General features: G+C 34.3%; 1 protein-coding gene across 2 annotated transcripts in view; it reads right to left on the bottom strand.

Moving 5' to 3' along the window:
• Nucleotides 1-14946, bottom strand: part of LOC149800871 (TIMELESS-interacting protein-like) — a 53307-nt gene that overhangs the window by 7563 nt on the left and 30798 nt on the right. Inside the window, exons 6-7 of one of the 2 annotated variants that reach the window (XM_089954891.1) lie at nucleotides 11046-11150; nucleotides 5817-5951 (exon numbers count right to left, since the gene is read on the bottom strand). In XM_089954891.1, the coding sequence (XP_089811017.1) occupies nucleotides 5817-5951; nucleotides 11046-11150 (240 nt within the window). The remainder of the gene's footprint in view (nucleotides 1-5816; nucleotides 5952-11045; nucleotides 11151-14946) is intronic. The other variant, XM_089954892.1, reaches the window with a different exon arrangement.

Here is a 14946-nt window from a genome sequence, read left to right on the forward strand (position 1 = left end):
TTCAATATAGTTTAACAGGGACATCCTTCCAGTTTTCTGAAGCAAAAAAATAACTTCACGAAATATATCAGGAGTATCACTAAATATGACTTATGCTCTACTGTTCGAAAAGAATTTCCAGAAATTCAAGATAAGACCATTCCTTCATTTTAACTGCTGAGTACTGAAACCATCCCTGGTATTCTTCCAGCCATATTGGATTTAAGATCAGCACCATTTTCATTAGGACAAACTAGACACCATTAGAAGATCTTCAGTGTAAACCATATGCCAGTATGACTATCCAATGCAGAGAATTAGTGACAAGACTATGTTCACAATGGCAGCCATAATGGATGCATCAGGTCAGATAAGAATCATTTTCATATAGGACCAACAAGATATCATAATTAGCACTTCTGGTAAAAGCTCCTTGTTGATATGGAAGGAGTAACAATAACAAAATTTTTAAGATGGCTGTCATGGTGACCATAAAATCTATCACATATCCACCATTTTTATTTAGTACCAACTAGACATCATAAGAAGTCCTTTGGTGAAAATGCAATGTCAATATGACTTTCTATCTAGGGGAGTGGTGATGAGATTTTCAAGAAATCAGACTGGCACAATTTTTATTTAAAATCAACTAGACACCATAAGAAGTCTTTTAGTGAAAACTGCATGTTGATATGAACACCCATTCATATGAAGAATCAATAAGATTTTTAAGATGGCTGACATGGCGGTCATATTGGATGTCTGGGTGACTATTTTCATTTAGGTCAAACCACACATGATAAAATGTCTTCTGGTAGAAACCTATGCGTACTGTATTTGCTGGCCTTTAAGACAATACATTTTTACCAGAAAATCTTAACTTCGTCTTATAGTCCGAATTGACTGATATATGGATTTTGTCATCCCAATCGCTTTATCACATGTCAAATGATTTTTTTTATATAGGAAAAAGTCTCCAATAGTACGTAAAATAATGTGTAAAAACATTTCATTTTGGGGAAAAGATCGTTTATGAAAAAATATAGGATCCCACTTCGAGAAGGCTTTTAAACAATTACATGATCATCAGTATTAAAAATTAACTTACAACAGATGTTACTGCACTAAAGCAGCATGCATCAGTAATATGTGTTGTTTATAATATACATTAATTTTGATACGGGTACATTAGATTGACAAGTCAGAAAATGAATAACCATGACAAAGACATATTCTTTTGCAATTTTCTTACTGCACCTCATGATCAAAAATTAAAATTATGTCACATTATGAGAGACAAAGAGAGAGAGATATTGATGATTGTTCACTTACTTGATGACTGTGATCATACTCGTGAACAAAAGTTCAGTACCATATTCCATTATCAATTAATACCAACAGGTAAGCAATTCCTTCTAGTTTTAATTATCACTTCCATTGTTCAAGAATCACATGGCTTTGTAGTGGTATGTACATGCTAATTAAATAAACTACAGCTGTATTCAGTCATTCAAAGCTAACATCCTAGCATACTAGATCAGATTAGTAAGGCAACCAATAGAGAAATGAGGCTAACCAAGGGTATTATGAACATGGTACCATATAATGAAAGGAAATGCCAGGTGGTTACTAGTGTAAATTTCTCAATCAGTGACATCTTTCAAACTTACCAACAGGATTGACAGCAATTTAAAGTAACATATAACATGAGCAAAGATCAAAAACAATTTGCCACCTAAGTCAGGAAGAGTACATGTACTTTAAAAAATAATCTTATTTGTTGGGAATGGAGAGGTCTTTATATTTGCAAATAAAATAAGACAGCGTGTGAAGTGGTCGTCCTTGGGATTTAACCTAGTAAATAGAGTCTATATGGATATAACTATTGTGATTAAAACCCTGAAGGAGTATGGTATTTATTTTCAAAGTTTACATTTACTAATTAATTTAATAATTTTTTCTCTCTTTGACAAAAGCTTCAGCTGAACAGGGGCAATAAGGGGAAGAAAAAAAAACAACATGATGTGGAATCTCTCTCTCTCTCTCTTTCTCTCTCTCTCTCTCATATATAGGGCCATATTTTAATTTGATCAAGAGTGCATGAAGTAAAATGCGAAGGAATACATATGCATCTCTCTCTGTATCTCTCTTCCACCAAAAATGTGAAAAAGTATTTTAGCATGAATGATGCAATTTCCTTATTGCTGGTAGCCTCAAATAGGATTCAGTGGTAGTTTTAATATTTATGAAACCAGAAGTTATTATAGTTTAATTCCACACAGCATTGCAAATTTTATCCTATCTGTAACTCAATAAATTTTCAGGTCAGCATCTTTATATGTAGTTAAAAGTACATAATACATTTAAAATACTTTGTGTGAAACAAAGTACTTTTAGTTACATTTATTGATCCAGACTGGAAAGGTTACTGATAAAATTCACAATGTTGTGTGGAACAAAGTGAGAAAAAAAGTGAAAAAGATGAAGCCAAGGTATTGATTTGGCCTCATCTTATACTCAGCATTGACTTATATCTAAATAAAGGATGGAAAATTTTCCAAATCTGCTCATTTGACTTATACTCTGCATCGACTTATAGGCCGACAAATATGGTATATGCCTTTCCATTCAAAAGTAGCAACAGCAAGATTTTGGGATATTTCAAATGAAAAATTCCGTCAACGTAAGTAGGGGCTGCCAGTCTGCCCATATTATTATAACAGAATCATCCTTGGTTATGTACAAAATCTTTGTTCATGTTTGATAAGTTTTGGAACTTCTGAGAACTTTATTTGCCAACTTGCCAACTGATATATTCTATTGATCATAGTGTTGGAGTTAGTGACAACATTCCCATTACTCACATGTTAGCTATCGTTATAAATTAGTTTCTAGATTCTAGAAAGAAACTGTTTGAAAAATCTATTTCAAATATGTATCATTTCACCGGACACTTACAAGCATTTAGCATTATCACAATATTGAAACAATGCAAAATACTTCTCCACTTTTTTGAAGTTATTATTTCTGTCTTACACATTATTACATTCATGTCATGACTCACAGCAAGTACAATGTTTTTACCCTAGAAAAAGTAAATACCTAACTTATTAAAATGAGGTACCAGTGCAACAATGAAAATAGGTCTCACATCAAAAGTGGCATTGCTAGGAAAAAACATAAGTTGATGAGAAATTGGTTGCTGCATGCATTACAAAACAGGTTGATTTTTAATGATACTGTTGATAAAAATGCCTTTAAACTATATTATTTACCTTGCAAACACTGATTCGTGAACATAACATTTTATTTCAAAGAAACACAATTTCAATTTAAAAAAAAAAACAAACTGCATGTCATGCATTGTAGATCATACTTAAGCATTCTATCAAATGTCCAGGCAAGTACCATATTTTCCTGTTTTCAAAGTACTGTACAAACTCGCTTATAAGGCAAACTGCACAAAGAAAGATCCTGATCTGCCATAGCATAATGCGCCTGCAGATTAGGGTCTGTGTTGTTTGTTCTGCTGATTACTCCTGGCAAACAGCACAGATCAAGATCTGCCCATGCATAATGCGCCGGAAGATCTGGGTCTTTACAGTTTGCTGTTGGACTCGCCTTACAAACATATATCGACATTATGTCTTGTAACATTCTGTTTTTCTTTCATCATGTACATACATGTTTATGTAACAGCTGGAAACAACATCATGATGATCCATGGAATAATTAACTGAAATTGCCAGACATATTCAACCAAGATTAAATCTTATAACTAAATCCTGTCAGAAGAAGAGGTAAAAGATGCACAAAAATTAAACAACCCAAGTCTAGAGATATATGGAATGCAAATTATAATTGTTGTCAGTTGTTCAGTATGCCTAATGGGTAGACTCGGAGAAAGGTTAAGTTTCTAACTATTTCAATTAATGAACCAAATTTTGCAACACCATCATTTGATATATCCCAGGGCAAGTATGTTGCTTCCAGTAGCTGACATGCAGAAGAATGCAAATGCAGTGGGCAACTTTAACATCCCCAAGTGTGCTGGGGGATTTGTTTCTTAACATAGTATGTAAAGACAGTAAAATTAGTTTTACCCTCTCTAAGTCATAAGTTGTTTAGACAAGGTAAAAGAAGGCATAAATTGATCCCTTAGAGAAATAAAATTGGTCATATTTGCTGGTCTCGGTCTATTAGGGTAATCAGAGCCGTTTCAAGGTCTGATGGTCAATCAGCATTTCCTTAATATCATAAAAACGTTCCAAAGTTTACATTGATCTTTCTGCCTGCAACACATACTTTGTGTCTGGCAATGTTATGTTCTACTGAAAATTAATACAGATTTTAAAAAATATGGTGTCTGGAGTTCTGGCCCCTTACTTTCCATCTTCCTGTTTAAGAATCTTGGAGGGCCCAGATATTTAAATTTATGAAGGCCGTCAATGCAGACATCATTTTGCCCTGGTTGATTTACTTTTGTTGAGATGTCTTCTTATGCCTAATTTCATAAATGTATGTGAGAAAGGGTCAAAGACTTTGTGGATGAAATAAATGAATTGAAAAAATGTAATAAATGAATTTAAAAAAAGTCCCTCAGGTGCAAAACTTGGGTCATAGTAACCATTTTATTTGTATGTTGAGTTAAGGTTAAATAAGGCCCAAGATACTGTTGGTACGACAAACAAACAGCTGAAAATATATAAAAATCACTCATACATGAAAATTAGGTCACAGTGACCTGATTTTTATATAGCTGAGTTACTCTTCTTGAAATGAATCCATAGACACAGTTTCATGAGTCTGGCTGAAATTGTGGGAGAAATAAACTAATAAATAAATGAACAAGAGAACAAATAAAACACAAATGCAAACATAAAAACACATGAATGAATGGGCAAAATGCTGTATCTCCTCATAACTTTGTTGGAGGGTGGAGCATCCCGTCTATTTCCATCTAGTTTGAACATTACACTCACTATGGATGGACAACCATATATAGAAAGTTTGAGAATTCTATTATTGGTGAGGAAAAAATATCATTACCAGTGTACTGTATAGTTGCTCGTATTTTTATGTCAAAATATTATTGTACAGTGTTAAAAAACAAACTACTGTCTTTCTTATAAATTCATTTTGAGGATATCAGTCATTTCTTTAACATGATTTGTACAGCCTCAAGGAACATATTTTCCTATTAAGGAAACAGAACTCTTCTTGTGTGACATTATCACTGTATACTACATAAATAAGAAAAAATACAACTATTCCACCACTATAGCCAAGAGACAATACTCGTGTCATCTGATCCACCAAATTTTATCCATTTTATTTATCTATTAGAAAAAAATTCCCTCAGATAATTTCAAAGATTATTTTTTGAAAATTCATTGAGCTTTTTAAATACATTGAAAGACTTTCAAATTTACTTTGAACCTGCCCTGCTATTCTGCTACTTATTGTTGCTAATGATGTTGAGTGCTTGCTGAAGGAATGATAATGTAGTGAAGCTGAAGACAGCATTAACTCTAAATCAAAGATGCAAAATCTATCTTCATGTTTATACTATAAAAATTCTATGTTTACTTTCCTCTGTAACTTCTGTAGGAACTTGTGTACGAAACCCTATAATCAAAGTGGAATCTCAAGTTCAAACAGCAAAGGGCTAATAATTAAAAAGAACATCTGTTGTAACCAAACATGCAAAGAACACTTCTGTAAAAGATGATGTGATACAATATGCCTTTTTAAGTTAACCTTCATATGAACCTCTAAGGATATTGGATAATTGAAATTTTTTAAAAGCTGAAATAAAATGAATAAGCAATACTGACATTTGAATGCACTGGCTGTTGAGCAGGTGTTCGTGGTGTTTGCGTAGCTGGCTGTGACTCTCCTGATCGTTTCTCCTTTTCCTCCTTCATAATTTCTTCCCACACATCCTCTGTGTCTACATCGACTACTGGCGCCTGACATAGATTAAGCAAACACCAATATGCTCTTCAGAATAATAAAACACAAACAATTAAAGTGGACCTGCATGTATTTCCTATAAAATGTTTAATTTATTCTCCACTTTACCAGCCACTGAAAAGGATTATATTTCACACGGTGTCAATATCATGTTTTATAAACTATATATATATATATATATATATATATATATATATATATATATATATATATATATATATATCTTTGCTTATGAGTCCAACTGCAAACTAGACAGACCCATAATTGCCATCACATAATGTACCAGCAGAACCAGGTCTCTGCAGCTTGTTAAGAGTAATCAGTAGAACAAACAACATAAACCTTGATCTGTTGTCACAATATGTGATGGCAGATCAGGTTTTATTCTGCTTGCAGATAGACTCAGCTTACAAGTTAGTATATATGGTAATTTCAAATGATACCTTTAATGGTTGTTCATTTGACAGAACATTTTCCGATTTTGGTTACATGATGATAAAACCCTAAACTTGCTTACTAAGGCTTTCAAACACATAAATAAATAATTAGCTTTTCAAAATTGGAATTATTTGAGCATATGTGTCAATCCTCAGATTGCATAGTTGTTTAAAAATTGACCAATCGACTATGTTGCACCTTCTCATTAGCATATAAACTAATTTTAAATTTAAAAAAACTTTGAATTTATACTTTAACACTGTAAAGTCATACTGAAAAAGTATTTAAACTGGGCAGAAAATAATGTTTGCATGCCTTGGGCAACAATCAAATAAGTCTCCTTTATTACCCATGGCAGCAGAGCTGCCAAGCCTCCAGACTTGCAATTAGTGAATAGAGGGATAAAAATTTGTGAATTCTGAACATAATTAGTGAAAATTTATACAATGACACTAGTTCCATCCATTTTGACGGTCAGTACTGCATTATATGAAAATCCCAAAATAAAAATAAAACATTATGTGCATTGATTACATTTAATGATATACACAAATGTCATGCTATTTGTCATTATATGATGCTGCGGCAGACTTAACTTCCTCAATTAGGCTATGGTAAATTTGTTTTCAAAACTGTTCATGCTTCTTGCCTGGTGGTGACTAAATTTTTTTCTCAAAATTTTCAGCACCTAAGTTACTAAAGTTGTCTTTTTTTGTCCTCGCAATAGAAAATACCCTTTCACTGTCACTGTTGTTTACTTCCAATTGAGAAAACCAGATTATATTCAACAAGACAACTCAAACATAGCTTCAGCATAGGTAGCTTGTAGTACTGCTGCTGGGGGTGCTCTTAATTTTCCCAATATCTATATGCTTTTTGCTATCAGTGTGCTTTTTCACATCGTTCTGCCATGTGCCCACAGGAGCTCATATCGTTACTTACAATTTATCTGTCATACATGTACTATACAATAATATTATTATATAACACATGTATGAAGTAAATTGTAAGCAACAATATAAGCCCCGGTGAACATTCCCAAGTCTATAAACTTGTGGCACACTACTATGCGAAAAGCATAATGTACATTGATGTTTTATGGCTAAATACATAGCTGATTTTTGGTGTACTCCAACCTATGCTTCAATTTTTGTGGAATACATATGTCCCATGAGGTGAAAACATTTTATGTGTAGTATAGCTTAATCATGAAATGGTATTAATCCAGAAGACAAAATGTTGAATAGTTAATGGTCAGCAGTGTTGGTGCATGCGTGGAAAAATATTAACTCAAGCAAATTAGAATATATACTAATTTTTCAGTGTCTTAAAATATTTCTACACTCAAAAACACTGTCTTCATTTAGTGTTTGTTTAAAAAAATTACAGCTGCTATTAGCAAGTACATGTGCCATATAAAAACAAATCAGTTGGGTCCCAGTTTTTTTCACGAGTATTTGTAAAACTTCTATTCTAAATACAGATTATATACTTTACAATGCTTGCTACTGGGCAAACTGGAACAACTGGATATAGTTTACTAACATAACAACTAGCAATACAGGATGATTATTGGCATCAATGACCATTGCTGCTATCCTGACCAGTACTTAACTGGATACAAGTTATTTTATTCCTGATTTAAGCCAATGGAGAATTTGGGAAATCATGATTTTTGGTATACAGTGTGAATCCGTGAATCGCTATAGAGTCATGAAATTTGCACCAAAATCGTAAGGGTTGGCAGGTCTGTGGCAGCCATGAGGATATTAAACGTTACCCAGTAACTGCAAGCATATTTAAAACTGTCTTGCAACTGTGACCTTTCACACCAATGGATAAATGTAGCCAAAGTTTTCTTTTAAGCACAGACTTATCAATTTATAAAACAGGTACTTTCACTGACAAATTGAAGATTATGTGTGCTACACTGTGGTGTTCATGATGTATTTTCGTTCATGTGTACTCATGAAAAATGAGGAAATCTGCACACAGGCAGCCACAGGTGAACAAGGGGGTTCCCATGATGTGGTGATGCACAGAAAATCAAAATGTTGTAATAAGATGTCATGCTAAATATGCAGAAGCATCTGAGTTCAGTCCTGCTGTAGAATTAGCTTCTTGTTTGTGTCTTGTTCCCAACACATGTGCTCCATAATAAATTATTATTTTCTAACAAGCTAGCATACGACATCGGCAATACATAACATCTAATTAACAGACCACTAATAACCTGTTCTGATAGTGAAGTTTTATCTTACAGTTTAGGATGATAATAAATGTTAGTTATGTTGCTTTCATCTTTATTTTTACTTACAGAGCAGGCAATGTGTAATCTATGTTGTTGTGAAGTTGCTGACAGATGCTGCATAATGGGGACAATTTATGATATAAAGACATTCTTTGTTCACAGCTCCGGTCATTCAATAACTGTACAACTTTTATAAATTATTTTAGAGTTTGAGATACCTACACTTAGTAAAGTTTGTGGCTACAAAGTGTTTAAACAATAAGGAAAAACATAATGACCATAATCGAATAGGACAACTAAGGGAGCAACTGGTCATTTAAGGTCAATTGCCAGATATGACCCTGCAAATACGGATTTGGAAACTCTGAATAAAGGTATAAAAATAATCCAGCAATCTCAAGTAGTGATAAAGTTTTTCTTCAGCATAATGGTGAGTTTAGCAGACATATGCAACAGAGTCATGCTGTGCACAGCCAAATGGTTCCAGCTTGATCCGAATACTGACACTGGTAATATCAACTAAACACAGCCAAATGGTTTCAGCTTGATCCGAATACTGACACTGGTAATATCAACTAAACACAGCCAGATGGTTTCAGCTTGATCCGAATACTGACACTGATAATATCAACTAAACACAGTGCAACCAAGGTGAGGCCACACTAAAATAAATGTTCCTATTGCACTGGTTGTAAAATTAGGGTAGGTAGGGTTTTTTGTGGTTTATTTAACATTATATATTTTATAATGATTAGTATATATAATGCACTAAGTGTTTAAAGTATTTGAATTTAGATACACAAATCAATTGCTGGAAATGTTTTTAAAACCCTGAGAGAAAAAAGTGCTAGAGTGACAATAAAAGATGGATGGTCAGTTGAACAGAAAGATAATAGTTTTCTTGGCTCTAAAGATGCCATCCATGGGCACTGATGCAGTTTTGTAAAAAGATTTCATCAAGGACACAAATGAATACTGACAATGTTTATATTGCTATGGCATAGACTTACTTGATAGTTATGGAGTGACTTTAAATATTAAACTTTACATTGGTAAATCAGTGATAGAGCACTCTGAATATTATCTGTACAATTATCTCCATATGACAATATTCTTTGGATCTCACACATCACATTTCTTGATCACTGCTGTAGACCATTCTTAATAAGATCCTCATGAATATTTAATGTGTCGTGAAAACAAGGCTAAGCTAGGCAGATCAAGAAAAAATATGCCATCCTACTGTACATCGAGTAACGATCTGAACTGAAATTATATCACTGTACTAAATAAAAATGCCAGAATGTGCAAGAAAAAAGGGAGAAAAAAAATCATATATATATATATGTGTGTGTGTGTGTGTGTGTGTATGTGTGTAAGTATTTGCTTCCCTTTTTGGGAGATTCTCTGTCATTAACTTACTACAGTGATAGAATTTCAATAGCCTGTGATTTAAGTGTGCATTTTCCCTTACGTTTACAAACATTAATATGTTTGACTAACAGTTTCATTAATTCTTATCGAGTCACATTCTCTCTCTCTCTTGTAATTTCATTCAACTTGTCCTCTCACCATTTATCTTCATTGTACTAGTGCTATCTCTCTTCTCTATCGTGGTCATTTTCATTCTAATGTTTCTATTTATTTTTTTGACAAGATAATAAAGTTCACTTTTTCTGTAATTAACACTTGCACATCAATTCATAATCTCTGATATAAATGCGCTGTGTGGAGGTACGCCCAGTTTTCGATGACCCTGTTTTGTGGAAAGGGACTAGGGGTAACATTTTTAGAAACCTACCATTATAAAACACTCATACATACTCTCATTTGCTTCACAGACAGAACCTATTTTGTGCTTGGATTTCTCTTTATTACATCATTCAGTTGCAAGAAAATACAAACACACCAACAATCATCTAGTTTCTTACCTTAAAATTCGGCCCCTCAACACGATGTATTACAACAATCCATTTTCTACAAAGCTCCATCTTCTTCACTGATGGAATATGGTGGAAGTTTAAATCTATGTGAATTATAGCATTGCCATTGCATAACAGAACACATAGTTATTTGTCATGGTTTTTTTCCCTTACCAGTATAAATTTTAGCAGCCATGGTTGCAAGGTAAAATGAAGCTGGTGCCTAGCTTAGCCTTGTTTTGGATTCGCTGACCCAGAGTCACATGAATACATTCTACAGAATCCCAAAATAGAGCGAACAAACAGGAGTTCAATTTATTTCAGATATCTTTAAAATAGAGCAGGGTGAAACATGATTCAGAATATAAGAAAATGTGTAATGTAGTATCATAGGAATTTTAGCAAAAGAATAATTTGATAAATTAGAAGTTCTTATCTTCTAATATACTGCTTTCTAAATCTACTGGACAAATACATACAAGTGCTTCCCCTCTATTTCCTCTCTTGACGTTATCTTCCTCTTCATCTTTAAAAAAATCAACATTCAGAACTGGCATGTCCATTCTAATCTTCTTAATACAAGTCTGTAGGAGAGAGAAATGTGTGTTACATTGCCTTGTTCACCACATTCAGTTTTAGAAAGTCATGCATGAACTTAGAGTAGGTAGTAAGCCTTTCTAGTGTGAGGTAAATTGAAAAGAAGATACATTTTATAAAATGATTACAAAGATTGTGTCCAGATTTGTGTAGTTATGCCTTAAACAGTTTGCCATGTTCAAGAGTTTTTAAATGTTTTGGAGACAAAGCTGCTATTTTCTGACTTAAAACTATTATTTATTCATTAGCTCATTTGCAAAACTTATATATTATTTGGCACCATGTAGCCAGTATTGTGCTGACATGCACTTAAACCTCAAACATGTTGTTCATTAGCTATGCCTGCTATCAGGGGGTTTCAGATAAAATCATGAGGTACATGCAAGTCAATAAGCTGCAGCAGAATATTTTCAATAGTTCTTGCACTGTTCCACATCCAAGCAACATGTAAAGATATGAAATTAATTGTCAAGGGCCATAACTCTATTGAAAAATCAAGACCCCCCCCCAAACAAACCCCATAGAGTCAAATCTTTGTACTTGAGGCAATGTATACCACACCACATCAAAATATTCTGAATGGTTCCAGAGATATGCTAATTACAAGGCTATTTGCAGCAGAGATATAATATTGATGGAAAAAGGGACATAACTGTCAAATTTAGATTTAAAAACCTTTAAAAGGCACATCCACTAATAGGCAATTCATCCAGCAAATGGCATCCAGTCAGAAGTATAAGACACAGAGCTATGCTGCTTACACGGATCTGCTGCTGTAGAGATATAGTACTGATGGAAAATGGGCCATACTTAATCATACTTTAAACATTGGGCCGCAAGCAACATGCCAAGTCATATACCGTGGCCTGCAAAATGAATGGCATCACAAGGTGTCATGAAAGATAACATAAGTGGTGTGGCCCTTGGGCCATTGAACATGCCCTCATGCAGCCCTTTGGGTGGTTTGAGCTTAAGACCCCTAATTTAGAAAGATGAAACTTTAAATGGCACATCTACATGTAATAGGCAATGCCTACCAAATAGCATCCACTTATGTGTATGGGATGCAGAGCTATGCTGGTTACAGACCTGCCAACCCTGACTAGTCTGTCTCAGTAAGGCAGTTGATTTTCCCCATAAGTCTGACCAGTTTTTAGTAAGGTGTAACAAAATACCAGAAACTTTTATTGTAAAGCTGTAAAATGTATTATTAAAAGTTCGGTATTCGGAATGTGTAGCAATGATAAACAAGTTCAAATGAAAAGTTTGTAAAGTACACATAAACTTTATTTACCACTAGCACAGTTGCACAAATTTTAGTTCCAATTCCTACGGAGCTCAATGGCTTGTTGCTATCTCTCAACTTGATGTAACTCTTGTAAATTCTTTTTTCCATTTCACATGACGATGGCAATCATATTTCCCGCCATGAGTCATACTCAAATTGGCATGTGATGTCCAATAAACATAATTGTGTCCCTTCCAGCTTATATTCACAAGAATCTGAATATTCCTTTTTATTCTTCTGTGTTGATTATTAACACTTTTCAAGCGGCTTATTGCCTCTTTTGTTTTGTCTTAAACATGCATCACTTGCTGAGGCCATTTTTAAAAAAATTCTATGTTCAACAGTTTGATCATTCAGATGCTTCACATTAACAAATATGTGAAGTTTAAAGCATCTGATGTGCTGCTGTAAGGTTAGTCTGGTCCACTTACCAATTTCACTACGTCTAATATGAAACCCGGACCCAAATCAAACACAGATGAACAAATTTTCTGGATTTTTCGGCAATTATCATTTCTCCTTAGTTTTTGCTTGTATGCTGTAAGTCTGTATTTTAAAGGTAAATTTTGTAAGACTTACGGCAAAATCATAAGAGTTGGCAGGTCTGTGGTTACAAACAACATCCTATTTGAAAATACAATGTTAAACAGTAAAAGGCCATAACTCCATTGAAAATGGAGCTGACAGGAGAAAACTCAAAAGGCTAATTTAAGCCTATCAGGCCATGTACACGTATCAAAATAATGTTACAACTCTATGGTCTTAAATAATAACAAGAAAGAGCAAAAACCAACAAGCTTTGAGCAGCAGGGAAGTTCTACAGACCAGACCCCCAGACCAAAATAAAGCCTCCTACGAGAACTTTCTCCGTAGAAGCCTCAGATTTCAAAAATAAGCCTTCCTACGAAAATTAATTTGCGTAAATTCGTCACCGAGTGCAATTTTTGTGTGCAAAAATCATTGATTTTGGACAGCAATTTTAGGGGGGGGGGTAGGAGAAATTTATTCTGGTGTCGACAAAGTTTGCGAAGTTTGGCTGCTGATCCTAATTTTACCTCGCATTAAAACAATATAGTTGAAAATAATATGAGTCCGAAAGCTAGTACAGTTGGAGAGCCTCATTCTGCCAGATTAGCGCGAGAGCAATTAGCGGCATTAAAGAAGCTTATCCCTACAAAACAATTATTTAAGAGAAATGTTCGTGGTTACGAAGATGTACAACATGGAATTGCCGAGGTATCATCGAAATGGTTGAAGCCAGTTACCGGAACAATCGAGCAAGTTGTATTTGGCGACGAAAAAGATCCGGATACTAAGAAAAAGGGAATTTTTCCCATGTTGAAAGGTATCGAGGAACAATCACGAACATTACCCGATCGATTAGCAATAGCAGCAGCACAACAGGGGCAACAACTTGCAATTGATTCTGGAGCAGATAAGGGAAAACCTGTAAGAGGAAAACCTGTAATGATAAAAGGGAAGTTTAATATCGAGAATTTAAGAGAAAATTTCACCGATGAGGGATGGGATATGATATCACGACCGCTCTCGGCACTGTATACTACCATAGATCAAATTGGCGACTTTGCAGAAAATTATTTTAGCGATCGAAATGAATATTTGACTGCAATAGGAAAAAAAAGATACGGAACTCGTGATAATTGGTACAACATGGTATATAAAGTTTACTCGGGAAAAACACATGTGAGTATGGTAACGGATCCGCGTTACAGGAGATTTTTAGAAGCAGCAAGAGACACACAAAGATATAATAAGCAAGTAGCAGAAGAAAGAAAACAACTGGAGAAGGAAGAAAAGAAGAAAGCGAAAGAAAGAAGACAACAGGAGAAGGAAGAAAAAGTTAAAACACGGAGAAGAAAAGTAATACCACAGGAAGAGGATATTCAACCACAGGAAGAAGTTTTTCAACCACAGGAATTAGGAGCTAGACCAAAAGAAAGAACTCCACCTCAGAAAAAAGAGAGAAAATCAAAAAAGAAAAAAGATCAGAGTGATCAGGAATCAGTAACTCAACCAAGCGAATATAAACCATCTGTGTACAACGGCTCATTAATAATTGATCCTAAATTACCCGCAGATAATTATTTGAACAAAGAACATATGAATTTAATCGATGACGATATTAAAAAAATGGTAGTTGCTGCGGATGATTCTCCGGAAATAAAAAATTTATTTTTGAGAAAAGATATTGCTGATAAAGTCGGAAAAATTGATTGGCAGGCGATAATTTATTTTGGTAGTTTAGGAAAACCGATAGTTTACAATGATGAAAATTTTACAAAATTTTTATTGGATGTTGATCAATACAAATCAACAAAAGCGGCAAAGGCAAAAACTCCACCATCTACTAGAGAAATAGCGACAGCGACAAAAAGTCCACCATCTACTAGAGATGTTTATACGTTAGTCAGGCCCTACATCCGCCCCCCCTAACCATTACCCCCCTTCGACCCCGAACTGACAAACTGGAAGGG

Source organism: Sinohyriopsis cumingii, chromosome 4, assembly GCF_028554795.1.
Source record: "Sinohyriopsis cumingii isolate HCF-2022 chromosome 4, ASM2855479v2, whole genome shotgun sequence".
NCBI lineage: Eukaryota > Metazoa > Mollusca > Bivalvia > Unionida > Unionidae > Sinohyriopsis > Sinohyriopsis cumingii.